The 15809-nt window shown below is 40.3% G+C and overlaps 1 protein-coding gene across 24 annotated transcripts in view; it reads right to left on the reverse strand.

Moving 5' to 3' along the window:
- The window catches only part of DMD (dystrophin), a 1205254-nt gene that overhangs the window by 56961 nt on the left and 1132484 nt on the right, over positions 1–15809 (reverse strand). For all 24 annotated transcript variants that reach the window (XM_061453343.1, XM_061453346.1, XM_061453349.1 and 21 more), the window contains 2 exons: positions 6726–6800; positions 195–396 (listed from right to left, as the gene is read on the reverse strand). In XM_061453343.1, the coding sequence (XP_061309327.1) occupies positions 195–396; positions 6726–6800 (277 nt within the window). The remainder of the gene's footprint in view (positions 1–194; positions 397–6725; positions 6801–15809) is intronic.

A 15809-nucleotide genomic window follows, 5' to 3' on the forward strand; every position in this document is an offset into this window, starting at 1 on the left:
ACCAAGGGCTATATTGATTCAGCTAAATGCAGCCATTAAAGCATTAGGTTTATTAAACTTTCACTTCAACTACCCTTTTTTCAGCTTCAAGCCACTCATGTTACAATGAGGCAAACAGCTTGCTACCCTTTCCCCCTCTCCTTGTGCTACTGGGAAGCTCCTGAGCACCCCACGTTCAGAGCACCCACACATACGTGTCATAGACATTCAGCAGCCAGTTGAGGCACATGTCCACACAGAGGGGAACGTTGACGAGGTTATTGTGCTCTTGTTCTAGTCGATCATAAATGGTGGTCAAGCAGTTAATGATCTGCAGAATATCCATCGGCTGGTCATTTTGTTTGAGATTGTGCTGGTCCAAGGCATCACATGCAGCAGAAAGACTCAGGAGGTCCACTGTTAAAACAAACAAACACTATAAAGATTGAAAAGAAACAGCTGGATTACCCATACCTAAAAACTAAATTGAAAACTTTACTTGAGTTGCATGCCTAGCCAAAGGACATTTTATGTCCTCTGAAAGTCACGTGCAAGACTGGTTTCAATACTCCTATAGGTATGCTATTTATTCAGCTGTGGTCTTCGAAAGCAGTGTTTATAAAAGTGAAATCTGTTTAATTTTTAGCTGTAAGGTACCTACTACGCTTCTGGATCCTATAGAAATACTACGTGTATATTTCCATGTTAGTAAAAATTAAATGTTTCCTATTTTATGTTCTTACAGATACATAGGCTACTATATTCATCAGATGTGCTCTAAACACAGTACACATCATCAGGTTTCCTGAGACATGCTGTCCATTTCTTACAGAAGCCAAGCAGTCTTAACCAAACAAAACTACACAAGGAATATGCAATGAAATAATAACTAAACAGGGATTAACCTCTCTGTTACTTGTCTTCTGGTGAGAACAGGGAAAAGAACATTCCAGAAATATGAAGCTGCTTTTATCAATATTTATAAATGAAATGTATCCATTTTTTATTCTGCAGAGCATTTATATTTACAAATACCTCAATGACTTACAGAGTAAGACACGTTTAAACTCACCAGTAAATATACAAGAGATTTTTGTCACAGACATTTAAAAATTTGATTTTAGTTCCTTTAGTTCCTAGTTTAGTTCAGTTGCATTTTCAAATTTGGATGCCCAAGGCAAAAGAGAACTTTCTCAGCTCAACCTCTGCATACTAATACACCAGCAGCATCACACTTTGGGGGACATCACATCATAAAGTTACGGGATGCTAGTTTACAAAGTAAAACAGGACTAAGAACAAAAGGAATCAGAAAAATTAGACTATTGATAATCTTCCCACTGCCACATGAAAACCCTTTGCAACTCCTTGCAGTGAATTTACAGGGTGTGAGCAATGGGGATATTAAAGCCCAGATGCTGTTGTCCATGGGCAGTCACAAAGTGTCGCACAATTCACCATGACTTGAGGGAGCAGCATCTGGCCTAAAATGATCTGCCCAAAATCATCCAGAAAATTCTTCAACAAAACTGGGAAGTGAACTGACACAACTGCAAGACCAGTTTTTCTCTCATTGGTTTGAAAATGTGCTTTACTGAGTCTTGGTAAGCAACACTTCTTGGTAACACTAAAAAAATAAATAACATACAGGGGTTAATTGCAGAACCCCATACAGAAATTTTTCTAGAACTTGAGCCAGCTTACAGGCACATTTGCCAAATTCATACTCGAGTATGTGATTTTACCAAGGATGAAACTGACCCTTTGGTGTCCTAGTGGAGATGAAAAATATTTTAGCTGCACACAGGGCTGTTTGGTAATGCTGCGTGGACAGTATGCTGGGATTTCGTAATTACCAAAAGAATTTTAGGAGTGTAAATTTCTCTGGAAATCAAGAGAGGCTTCCGCTACTAAACCCCTTAAGCACTTCTGAAAATTTCATTCTGTGGGCCTGACATACTCGATGCGATTGAATAAGAAAAGCTTAGAATGCTATCCCTCTTATTATACCAGGAAATTTAACTTTGAGGTTTTGTGCAGGTTTTTATTGGAGTTCTTCTCTTTTTTTACATTAGCATATAGATATTTATTAAAAGAAAATCTTTTGGAATGTAATGTTTAACCTACTAGCATATAAAATATAGGTGTTTTAAGGTCAGTGTCGTATCTCACCAAAGCCTATTGATAAAGCCTATCTGATAAGACATACTGCTAAGAGTCTCAAAAAGACTCTTCTCTTCTAATAATCTATTAGTCAAATTGGAAATAGAGCACTGCCTTCACAACACCTTTAACTCTGAGCTTTAGGCTGAACTCTCAGTTCCTTTGAGACTATGAATCAACCCTAATTAAATGAAACCCTCAGGCATCTGAGTGGCGGCTTAATTATACATGCAGCTACTGCTAAACATGGGTCATTCCACTTTGTGAAAGCTTTTCCCACTAATAAACAGCAACTTCTGAAAAGCCTTTCAGCCTGCTCTTTATCAACCTCCTGTCCTACCTTGAAGTTAATAGCATATGTTCATCTTACAACAAGAAAAAAGTGGTTGCCACCACACTGCTTTAGGGAATTGCTTATGGGAAGAAGAATGGCTCTGGCCTTCACCACATTACGCTCCTCTTGCATCTTTCCCAGCAAGATTAAAGAAATGTGTGTGGGGCTCCTCTCCCAGAACCCAGAATTGCGTCTTTGTTTCCTGAAAGCAAATATGGAGGTTCCATGAATGACAGACTTTAGGAAAACAACTGCTCCACCAGTCAGATATGTATTGATGAGCTGTATATTCATCACCACTCGGTGATCTGCTAAGTTTTAACTGAAATAAACCATACCACTTTATGCTTTGTACTTTTTGTGGGTTTTCAGCCACTCTTTTGTTCTTTTCTATTTAAAATCACAAAACTGACTCCAAAATTTGTCTGAGCAGTAGCTTCTAGCTTATACTGAAATTCTAAGTCATCTATGTGATTCTATATAAATACTTATTTATGTCTATAGAAATATTTGTTTGGTCTCTAAGGCAAAAAATACCCCCAAAAACCTTTATGATGTTTGTAACCAGGCACCCACCTGAGGCCACTTTGCAGGAAAAGTATAAAAACCGACTTGGAATAATGAATGTACTGAAGGACAGAAGTGACAATTAACAGGCAAGGAGAAAGTATGCTGTGGAGGTCACACACAACTTAGGGAAAACTCAACATATGGCCAGTGATAAAAAGTATTATAGCAGTGTTCCCAGAATACAAGATTGTCTCCTCTGTAACCTGCTGCTGTTGCCTGATACGTTAAAAAAAAATATATTTAATCCATCTTGCATAAAATTAAAAGAAAAAAAGCACCCTAATGGAAGCTCTTTAATATTTTCTTTTGCTGCATCTCCAGGAAAAGTTTGTGAATACATCTCATTTTATTGACATCACAACGTTCAGATGTGGTTTGCACTTGAAGATCAGATCTTTTAAAAGTAGCAAAACAAGAAAGTCAGCATGCTTTGATGTGATTATCAAAGGAAACCACACATTCGAAAAAATACCAATGTGCAATAGTTACACCTGGCATGTCCACAATGATTTCCAAGCCTGGGATGATACAGCCAGACACTAGATTCTTCTAAGGTAACACAATACACAACCATTTAGCTGTTAAGGACTGCCATTTTCCATATTCTTCTTTGGGGTTAATATCCTAGTATCTTAATGTTTACTGGGCTAATTTATAAACTGAAAAGAGCTAACATCTAAGTATAGTTCATTTTTAAAAGTGTTTCTATTCTTGCCACTGAGAAACAGGCTGTACATTCACTTTTGCAAGCCTTCTATTGTGCATACATCTCGACAGTGCTCCTCACTAGACAAAACTGCTCTGCTTTTTATGAAGCTTGCAAAAAAGAATATACGTATATATAAACTACTGCAATTTAAAAACTGAAATAAAAAGTAAGAGCTGAAAGCAGCACATACTACAAATGGAATTGAGGGGGTTTTGGCTGTGTGTAGGAGCCCTGAAACCCAGCAATGTGCTCTGTGCCAAACTGCAGAAAAAGGAATTTTTTAATGAAGTCTTTGAAAAAAGAAAAAAAAAAAAAAATCAAATCTAATTAAACTGGGTTCACAAGCGACAGTGAAATCACAGAATACACAAACACAGCGATGGTGTCTCCAAGCAAAAATATTTGTAAGAACAAAGACTGCTAACCTAATTCCTTAAATACTTCTCCTTAGATACAAGCATGAAGAATGTGCTAAAGTAATCAGTGTAAGAGCCACTGCATGTCTCCGAAAACATCCATTCTCAGGAAATCTACCTAAGTGTAACGTCGAGAGATGAACCGACTTCAGTGTGTAATTGCAGTTCCACACAGTAAAGCTGCGGTGGGTTGACCATTGCTGGATGCTAGGTGCCCACCGAAGCCGCTCTATCGCCCCCCTCCTCATATGGATAGGGGAGAAAAATACAACGCAAGGTTCATGGGTTGAGGTAAGGACAGGGACTCACCACCACTGCAAGCAAAACAGGCACGACTTGGGTAAATCAGCTTTAATCAAATCAGAGTACAATAATGAGAAATAAAACCAAATCTTAAAAACACCTTCTCCCTATCCCTCCCTCCTTTCTGGGCTTCACTTTCCTCCTGAATTCCCTACCTCCTACCCCCACAACAGCACAGACAGGATGGGGAATGGCAGTTGTGGTCTGCTCATCACACATTGTTTCTCCTGCTCCTTCCTCCTCAGGGAAGGACTCCTCACACTCTTCCTCTGCTCCAGGGTGGGGTGCTTCCCATGGCAGAGTCCTCCACAAGCTTCCCCAACCCAAGTCTTTCCCATGGGCTGCAGTTCTGCACAAACTGCTCCAGCATGGGTCCCTTCCATGTCATGCAGCCCTTCAGGAACAGGTTGCTCCAGTGTGGGCCCCTTCTGGGTCACAAGTGCTGCAGCAAACCTGCTCCAGTGCAGGCTTCCCACAGGGTCATGGCCTTCTCCGAGCAACCTCTGCTCTGGTATGGGGTCCTTCCTGGGCTGCAGGTGGATATCTGCTCCACCATGGACCTCCATGGGCTGCAGGGGAACAGCCTGTCTCACCATGGTCTGCACTACAGGCTGCAGAGGAATCTCTGCTCTAGTGCCTGAAGCACCCCTCTCCCCTTGGAGACTGCAGAACTGTTACTCTCACATATGCTCAGTTACCTTTTGAGCAATTGCTCTTCTTTTTCCCCTTCTTAAATATGCTACCACTACTACTGATGAGTTCAGCCTTGGCCAGCAGTGGGTCACTCTACTGGGGCAGGCTGGCACTGACTCTACTGGACAGAAAAGCTGGCTGGCAGCTTTTCACAGAAGCCATGCCTGCGGCCCATTATTACCAAAACCTTGCCATGCAAACTCAATACAGAAGTCCAAAATGAGTCTAGAATTATTCAGTGATAGGTGTCAGGGTATTACAGATAAACAGAATGCAAAGTTTTGCACTTTTCAGCCAGAAAGAACCTGTTACAAGTTACACTTGCACACTGCCAGCCAAAGAAACCTGTGATTCCAAAAATTTTAGTTCCTTATTCCAAAACTGCACTGATTATGAATAGTTTTCACTACATATCACTTCAGTTTCTTTACACTACTTTTCTGTAATGAGTGTGGCATGGAGAGATGTTTGTATTTATGATTATCATAATTCATTCTTTGTCGTTGCATTAATGTTGAAATCTTTCATTATGTTACAAGACTTGTCACTTGGTGGTTTGGGGTTGCTTTTTTCTTTCCTTTTTTCTTTTCTAGGTTTTTTTTTTGACATTCAGAAATTAAGTTTTTCATTAGTGGAATTCACCCATGCTTGTAAGCCTAAAAGTAAACATGCTCAAAAATACCGAGGTTTGACACAGCTCCAGAAAGTATGTGAACACAAATCCAAACTTGAGATAAATCAACAGTTGAAACATTTGCAACTGTGTCAGAAATTTAACCCTGTAATTAAATGACGGATATTTCAGTGACCTTCCAAAGTATACCACTTCATAAACGGATTGCTTTGGCAGCTCATTGGCCTACCAAGAAAACTGTGAGCAAATTATTTAGCTATCAGGTTACAATAAGCTGAAGAGGAAATGTAACTTCAGTGACTGGTAGAACACCAGACACCAGCTGAGAGAATTAAAATGTTAGAACACACACATCACTAAGGGATGGCTGATGAGAGAACTCTGAACATGACCAAAAGCTACGGAAAAGTAGAGTTAAATGTTTAGTGTAATGATCTTGTTTAAAGGCAACAAACCCTCAGGGTTCAAGATTCAACTTAACAAACCATTAGCAACTTCAGCTCTGGAGTGATTATTTCACCTGAACTCTCACTGTTCCTAGCACACTATGATCCTGTTTCTTTAGGTTGAAACAGCAACCTAAAACAATAAAGCTGTGGCTGACACAGGACATAGCTGCAGTAATGAGCACAGTGAAAAAAAAAACCAGAGTAAAAAGATATAAAGGCACATGTAAGGGCCGTTAGCTTTCTTTCTGATCCCCTGCTCTGTCTTACAGGGGACAGAACTGAAGACCACCCAGCACTTTGGTTTTGTGAGGAATATGCAAACTAGTGGCAGCAGAAGACCCTTCAGGTGAGAGGTTTCCATGCACCAGACAGAGCTGGGGGTACCTGTGTGGGTGTTTTTCTGCTTCTGAAGGTTACAAATTAGCTCATGTGTTGGCCATAAAGTCTTCCCACCAGCCAAAAGGCACATACTTACAGCAGAGAGCTTTCTGCAGCCTGCGGAGTTTCATGGCAGTCCTGTACGCTGAGAACCTGACATTGTTCAGGTCAGCTGTAGGAAAAAACATTAAAAGATCAGCTTTACACCTTAGAAATGAGCAGACTCACAAAGACATCGTTAAACTGACCTAGATAATACTAATTGGTTTTAAAAGAACAGAGGGGGGAAAAATAGTGCGTTAGAAACTCCACTGAGCAAAAACCCTCAAACCACTCAAAAGAAAACCCGTAAGACCTAAAGCATTACTTCCGTTTATTCCAAAGCACTGAACTTAAGAGCACTTGAAAGGACATCAGTGACTGCAGCAGGTTGTATGAAAATACCGCAGCCTTTCACACCGCGGGCACTGCAAGAGAGATAAGAAGCAGAAACTCCTCCTTGCACCAGCCAGGCTGCGTGCAGGCAGCCCCTAGGGAAGAACTCTGCCCAGGAAAACACAAGTGACTTTCAGCTGCTGCTAAAAACAAACTTCAAAAACCCAACAATGGAACTTTTGTGCTTTCCACCTAAGCAGACTCCAGACATGTCTTGGGATGCAGAACCTTCCCAGCAAGAAGCCAGCTCTCCCAGCCAGGTGACTTTCTAGGTTCCAACCCCCAAAACAGTGGGAAGCCAGTGAGCTGTGGCTGCACCATGAGAACACAGTGTGGTGTGATTTTTACTAGAGCCTTCCACCCACTCGGTTAATAAAAGGACATCACAAGTCCATCACAGGCACAACTCCCCACCGAACAGTTTAACTATGGCCTGCAAAAACTCCAAGGACACTGCAAGGACAAGGCAGGTCACACACCAAACCAGCCACACCAGAGCAGGGCAGCCTCTCAGCATGCAGGAAGCTCAGTACTGGCTACTTGAACATTATTCACCACCAAATTGTGGTGTTCCCCCCAGCAACTGGCCTGTAGCCTATGAAGCAAACATTAGTCAAACCTGAAAAGAAAGCAGGGGCTGTCTTGGACCAAACCTGGCCAAGAAACTGCATTTGCATCTTTCTCTTCTGTGAAACCAGGATGAGGAAGATGTGCTTATTCCAATCTTCTTGCTGGCTTTGCTGAGGGTGGCCTTGGGCAAACCCCATTTACAACAAGAATGAAGACAAAATGCACTGCAAGTGAGGCTGAAACTACTGTGGCTGAATTCCTGCCAGCAGTACCAGTATATCATCTAACTTGTAATTAACAACTAGATTTGGCATACCAAGACAAGTGTGCAGATACAACACTTCTTGCACTATTCATAATCAAACTCAGGATGCAGAAGTGAGCACACAGATCTGGCAAAGGGCTTTTGCTTACGCCAGCAGACCCACCTAAACTACCTGTGGACAGCTTTGACATTCATCCAAAAGAACCTGAGTAACCCATCACAGTTACTGTTTTTGGGGTAAGTCTTTGACCTGATGCTGTTTCCCAAGGGCCATTGCCAGTAGCTGCACTGGGACCTGAGGAGTCATGGGGCAGACTCTTGGTTGCTACGGCATGGTCACCCCCACTGCTGAAAACTGCTGCTGGCATGCTTTTGGCCTATCACCTACCCAACTAATTCCTCAGCACAGATGCTCCTGCGCATTTCAGTGGTCTAGGGACTGTTTCAAACAGATCGGTTGGCATTTGTAGTTTAAGGCTTTTCTAGCACAGAAATGGACTGTTTGTGCCAGCCAGTTTCAGCAGCCGGCAGCCCTGCTGAATGCATTTAATTTACTGATGAAACCCATGGGGCCTAAGGAGTTACTGATGGGAAAGTGTTTGGAAAATGTAAACTATTATGTAAATACGAAAAGAGCATTAAATTAAAAAACAAACAAACAAACAGGCTCGGAATAAAGGTCCATTTAGCCCAAAAAGCTGCCTCTAAGCCTGGCAAACTCTTAAAGAAAGAATATGATGAAAAACAGGACAAGTACAAAACAGCTCCTTGCTGGCATATGCACTGAGGTGCTATAAAGCTGTTTGCAACATGGTAGCTTGGGTATAACTATCCCAACATAATTTACAATGCTGTACAGCTTATAGGCAGCAGAGGGAATATAGTCTCAATTACATTAATTTTAATTAAGCTGTTCTGAATGAGTAATTTGAGGTTTGATAATTCAGTAGTTTTGTATCCCTTAATAAAAGCTATTGAATGTTTCTAAAACATGTCTTACAGCAGAAGAGAAAGTTTCAGATTTGTATATGATTCCTTTTCTTTTGCTCAGTTTCACACACCTTTTTAATGGGCAGTTCTCCTGTGTATTTTTCTGCCAGCTCCCTCTCTCACAATCATCCTGACACGTTGAGAAGCCTTAATGTGGTGTGGAACACAGTGAGTAATTTAAGTAAAGCGACTTAATTTGTCTTGAAGGGAAATGAATAAAGCAGTCTCTTGCAAACACACTGCGACTTCAGTTACACTTTATACCCTTGAGGTAAATCTGCACTTGTATTCTGGAAAAGAATATATACTAGTTATTCCTAGTATTTGATAAAATGAAGAAGCCTTCCCTAAATTTCCCCCCGTAAAAAAAAAGGGCAATAAAAAAGCTATATATATGCATATTTTATACACTGATCAGGGCAGAAAGTACAATCCATGAAGATACTTATCCTAAAGGTGCGATAGTTTACATCTATTTTCCTGTATATGTAATACACACTGAATTTATTATCAACCGTAATGGCATTGCTGCCAAGAAGCATCAGCTGTAAACGATCACAAGGAATGAAAGGAGCTAGTTTCAGAGCCCTCATTTCAGATTTTGGGGAAATAGCAGCAATGTCATCTTTTGGCTCTACATGCTGAGGTCACATACAGCCATTGTGCACCTTTGCTCCCCCTTTCACTGCTGTTATCAGTATTAACCCATACCCAGCCACTGTCCCATGTCAACTGCTTACCTCCTCCCTTCCTTATGCCACCACCTCCATGCTCCTGATGGACAGCTCTCCTACCAGGTGGCGACAGCCATATAAGATCACTGGATCTAGTGATTGAGCTTTTCCTCTCCCCACTCCTATGAAACTGTTGGCTGTGCTCTTCCTCCCCCCAAGCTACTGCTGGAACAAATGTGTTGCTCTGTGGAGAAATGAGAACAGCCCAGGCCTCTCCTAATTGGGTTCAAAACGTTTCCCTCACTGGTATATGACCCCATTTAAATGAATCATAGAACATAAGACTGTCAGGGAATAAGACTTGGTCACTGGGCTCGGGAGCGTTAGAGCAATGACACGACTAACAGCATGGGAGAAGAATTTGAGTGAGGCAGCACAAGGCACTGCCTGGCCACAAGCCAGACACTACTGCTGGGAATGTGCGGAGGAGGGAGGAAGCTGCTCAAGCAGCAGTGACCTTCCAAGGGCCTATGGAAACACCAGGAGTTCCTCCTTCCCTGTGGATTTTTGTTTTTCTTTTTTTTTTTTTCTTTTCCTTCCTGGGAAATCTGATGATTGCTCCACTTCCAAACAGCCCACTAAGAGTCAAGACCCACTAAGCCTTGGCTCTAAGGCTTTTATCACCTTTGAGCAGGTCAGAAAGCTCTGCATACCATGCAAGCTTTTCTCCAGCCATTTCCTCCCACTCGAATAAGGTAATCACCAACTCATCATCCAAACGAGGTGGTCAGAGGGCTGAAAAGCCCTGGGAGCATGTGAAACTTTGCAGGTTGTTTCATGATACTCCCAGTACTCATTATTTAGAAGATAACCTTCCAGCTTTGAACAAAAAATGAGCATAATCAGTTTATGGCCTGAAACAACCATGAAGTGGAAGAGGTCACCTGTCCCCTGCAAAGAAACAGGCTGAGGAAAGGATCACAGAAGCGTATTAGGTGGCACTCACATTTACATTCCAGAGCAAAAAGAAATCACGGTTCTTCTATCGTTCAGTCATGAATGACCTCTCTGTTCAAGGGAATAAAAAACTTTCTAGGGGAGAAGATATAAGATTGCATTACAGAAGACCCGTAAGATGGGGCAGGTGCTTACAGCTGATGCCTTTGCAGCAATTACCACCAACACAGCAGGAAGATCACCCCATAATCTTGCTAAGTTTTTGTCACAGCCCTCCCACTGTCATTGTGAAAGGACTTCAAAGTGCTACAGCATCAGGGACTCTCAGAAATTAGGAAATCTCCTTTTGCTGCTTTCTTCCTTTCATTACAGACATGACAAGTACTTCCCTTTGCTTCACAGCAACTAACACAGCAGGGAGAAGGTTATCTAGAGAAGTGATTTCCTCCATGTCCATCATGTGCCTACAACATATGATTATGTTGTAGGCACATGAATATGTTCATATTCCTATGTTCATTCATATTAATATGAATGACATCGAACAAGAACTAGTGCTCTTATTACACATGCAGCTTTAATGAAGAGGACTTCAGACTGCTGATAGGGATAACTCAAATTAGAAATATTATGGAAAGATGATCAGATCATTAAATCCTAACCTCTTCTACATAATTCTGCATGTTGAGAGAAATCTCAAAACGTAAAAGCTGTATTCTTCCTCAAAAGAGCTAAGGCAGCCCCATCAACACATTTTTCAATGTTGTATTTCTACAGTACTGTAGAAACAGCTAATTACAGATAGCAGATCCTTTTGACAGCGGATAATCAGGTAAAAAAAAAAAAAACACTTATTTTAGAAGCGGTCAGTGATTTGTACCAAAAATTCAAACCACCTGCTGGAATGCCCCACTAAATACTGCCAGAGCATCAACAAATGAGGTGTTGTAGATTACATTTTTTTAAATCCTCCCATGCTATATTCCAGATTTTACATTGGGATATGAAAAATATTTTAAGAGGAAAAACAGATCCTCATATTCTTGAGTCTTACAAAGCAACTAAAAGCAATAAAAAAAAAAAAAGTACTAGAAGCTTTTAAAAAGAACATATTTAACAAGAGGTTTAGCATCCAGCAAGGAGGGATATTTGTTTTTATTCTTAAATAGTTGCACCTATAACCCAAACAACAGGTTTTACGTAAGGCATTATAACTGTACTGCTTTCCATAGTGGTTCTTGAATAGACTAAACCCCCTACAGTTGCTCCACCTGCTAGAGAGTGCCAAATGACTGGGATGTTTTATTTGATAACATACTGTCCTCTACAACAGACTATTTTCACTGAGTGTTTAAAAGCTCTGGAATGGACCAGACTACATCCTGCCAAAGGTTTTTCATATAATTTGTCTCTCTTACACAATATGTAATCTGAAGACATCTCAGGAAGTCCCTTTTATCTGAAAATCACCTTGTTTTTTACTTTACAGAGGGTTACTTGTTTATATTAGCGTGAATATTATTATAATTTTAATTCATGAGGAAAACCCATAGCCATTTCACTTGAATTTATGGATAGCAATCTTCACACTGTCTGGACATCATCAAACTGAAAAGAGCAGTTTACATGATTCAGGTCACAACTGCCTCAAGAGTAGAAATTGTAAGTTAACAACTAAATTCTTTGAAAGATGTCATCAGGTCAAATCCTCACCTTCATTTGATAAGGTTTACAGGTTTTGAGGGCTTTTTTACTCACTTATTTGCAAGGAAAAAAAATGTCAACCTACAGTGACATAAGTCCAAACATGAAAGTCTTACTCAGCAGTAGCTTGTGACATGCTCATACAGCTGTTCATAAATACACTGCCCATAGTGGATAACCTATATTGGGAATTACATATCACTTGTCTCCAACAATGCCTACCTAACAGAGGTTAAAAACTGTTTACTGTACAGCCCTGAATAGACCATAATTCCACTACCAGCCACCACCAAGCTTTCAGGTTTCATCAGACATTAGCAGCACTCCAAATTTTCAAGAAGCTTCATCTCACCTCAACTCAATACAGCTGGAATTCCCTGACCAGCTGGTAAGAATGCTGTGTTTCTTCCTGCTGCCCAGACCCTGTATATAAATCTTTTAATGATGCCCTACAGTGACATACATTGCCTCTTTAAGAACTGTAATTTAAAAATGCAAATGAGAAATATGCACAAAGGAAAGAAATTAATCAAGTAACACTGCTTAGTATCAATTGTCTCAGTCATTGACTCCTTTATTGTAACAATAATTAATGCTATCATCCACATTGCTTTGAGAATAAATAACAGTAAACAGTGTTATTATACACATGGACATACAGCTTAACTATTCTCCATGAAACAATATGATACACTGTACTAGACATATCCCACTGAGTATAAAAGCAGACAGTGTCTCTGCAACTTAGTAAGTAGAAGGTAACTAGGGCACCAAAATGCTACTGACTGCATCTAGACCAAGTGGATGAACACCACAGCATACGCCACTATCCTGATAACTAGACCAACTGACATGACCCTTGGGAATTTAGTTTTGTCATGTAATGGCTTTTCTTCAGCCTGCAAACCCAAAGTGTAAGAAAGGATATGATCTGGGTTACACCGCATTACAGGGCTGGGATGCAAGCAGAGTCTGCAGTCAGAATGTCAGAAACCCTTCATGAACACTAGAAGAGAAGTAGTCATAATGGAAATGCCTAAAATAAATAAATAGCAAACAAACAATTTCAAAAGTATAAATGTAAGGTGTCCATTTGCAAACCAAGAGTGCAATACTCTTGAGCAAAATGTTTCCATAGTGCTCACCTACTCCATAACAGGATATTACTTCGCTCTCTAAAATACCCTCCTCCACTGATAATACGCCTATGGTTTCCTTTTCAGTGGATGCAGGATAACTTCTACCACCTAACTTCTACTTCTCTGCCATAGTCATATTTATTGTCTCTTACATGTGGGCCTACACAGGATGCAATCACATTGTCCTGGGTTCAGCAGTAGCTGTAGGACACACATACTGTTAGAAAGATGACTTACCCTAGGTCTTACTACTATTCAAGGCTGACAGAACCCAGCCAATCCTATTTTTTGAGATCAGAAGTTTTATTATTCAGATCAAGTTACCTTGAAAAGGACATCAGTGAATGTTGTGGTTCAAAGCAACCTTCAAAGAAAGACTGAATGTATTGTCCCAGTGGATTTCAGTAGAACACAAATGACTGATGTGTGCAACGGGCAGGTGTCTTACAAGTACAAATATGGAAAACAATTAGTTGAATATGAATAAAACCTCATATTAAATACATGTTTTACTAGTTTGTAATAAAAACTATTATAGCAGAGAGAGGCAGTTTACCCTCTTCAGGCAGCATTTCAGAAGGACAAATCACAATGCACAAACCAAAAAGCATAGTTTATCCACCTTGGTCATTCAGAATTGGAATCTCACATTGCTGCAGAAGAGCAGCCAGACACCAGATCAACACCACAGCTGCTGCAAAAGCCCGGTGGAGGCTCAGAAGTACCTTCCACATTCTTCCACCTTGTGTTAAACGACTCTGACATTTATTCCATGTACTCCACAGAGAACTGCCCCCCCATCCCTCCAAACTAAATGGAAAGCTGTCACCACTGCACTGCAGTCTGCAAGGGTGAGGGTGTTTCTTACCCTCTTGTCTTGCCTTGGTGAGTTAGGAGAGAGAAAGAGGTCCACACAGCAACATTTCTGAGTGTACCCTGCTACTGCAATTACTGTTCACAATGACACTAATGCACTCTGAGGAGACTCATACTGACATTACACAGGAAGGCTGGAGGAGAGGGACACTAACAGTAGGGCATGACAGGCCAAGTTCTCCTGGGCCATCACTGCAAAAGTTAGAGTCATTTTCATCTTAAAGGCAAAATACTATCATTGTGAACTAAGCTGCCTGGTGTTAGAAGTTCACTCTCAGAAGATAATCTGAAAAAAATAAAGCAATCCCAGACCATTTTGATTCCTGCTCTTCCCATCTCCCCCTTCACCCAAGGGTCCCTGAACTCTCCAGGACAATGAAATCACACAAATTCTCATTTCAGTGATGCCCTGGAGCCATCACGAAGGATGAAAAAATTTATAAGGGGGCTGTAAAAGAGCAGTGTAAAACAGCAGATCTGCTTCAGGGGAACTGCTTTTGGAAAGAAAAGCAGCTAGAGTCGTTCTTGGTACTTTGAAGCCTTTCAGAAGGAAGTTAGAAAAATCAGAGTGGCTGGTAACAGTGTCAATGCAAACCGGGGTATGCCTGTCAGCCTCTGAACCACTGAGACTTGCCTACCACTTATTTTAACTACCTTTCCTATTTCAGCATTTATTTTTCCTCTTTGTTCTTAATTTATACTATTTCTTCTTAGTTAATCTATACCAACATCTATTAGATACATTAAATGATACGGCTAAGGTCATTGTTGCAACTGTTGCCACTCTGACTTGACCATTAAACAGTAATTAAGTGATTTAATATTCACAGCTTATTATGTAACTTAAAGTAGCTATAACCTTAACTGAAGAGTGTAAATTGCCCAAGGAGTGTCAGGAATAGATACATCATTAAAACTGATAAAATACTATGTTGTTTAAATTATTAAGAAGATCAGTCAGGAACAAGCATTTTAGTACCTTTAAAGGAAAAGCTTTTGTTAAAACAGCAAGTAATTAGAATTTTTTGATAATCATATTAAATTCCAAATAAAATATTCTTCAGTTATTACAAGCATCTTTATAAAAAGCTGTGTTCCAACAAATGAGCTCAAAGAGAATTTGAGAACACCTCCTTCATGGGCAGGTTATGTTATGACTTCTTCCTATGGGTTCTTTCTCTGATGAACTCCCTATTGAAGGCAGGATATGGGACTTCCTGAACCAACAATCTGACCAGTATGTTCCTACTTTCTTTTATTAGTTTATAAGCTACCAAGTAATTTACCTTCCTTTTTATAAATACCCAAACCTCTAAGAACAGAAACCTGAACCCATAATTCTGAAACTTGGAATCCATAGATTTTAGCAAAATATAATGCAGCATGTATGAACTGGAGGTGTGAAGAATAAAACTAATATTACTTCTTTTTCTTACAGAAGTGTCTCTTGTGTCTCAAAGGCAGATGAGGAATGTTACTGTGTGCAAGTTGCACCTTCCTTATTCACTTAAAAAAATTAAGCTTTCAGTAATGTGGAAGAATTTAAATTAGACATAAGGATCCCCTAGTAA

The sequence above is a fragment of the Pezoporus flaviventris genome, unplaced genomic scaffold (genome assembly GCF_033815535.1).
Source record: "Pezoporus flaviventris isolate CSIRO_AGI_PZ_B2104156 unplaced genomic scaffold, CSIRO_AGI_Pfla_v1 ptg000015l, whole genome shotgun sequence".
Taxonomy (NCBI): domain Eukaryota; kingdom Metazoa; phylum Chordata; class Aves; order Psittaciformes; family Psittacidae; genus Pezoporus; species Pezoporus flaviventris.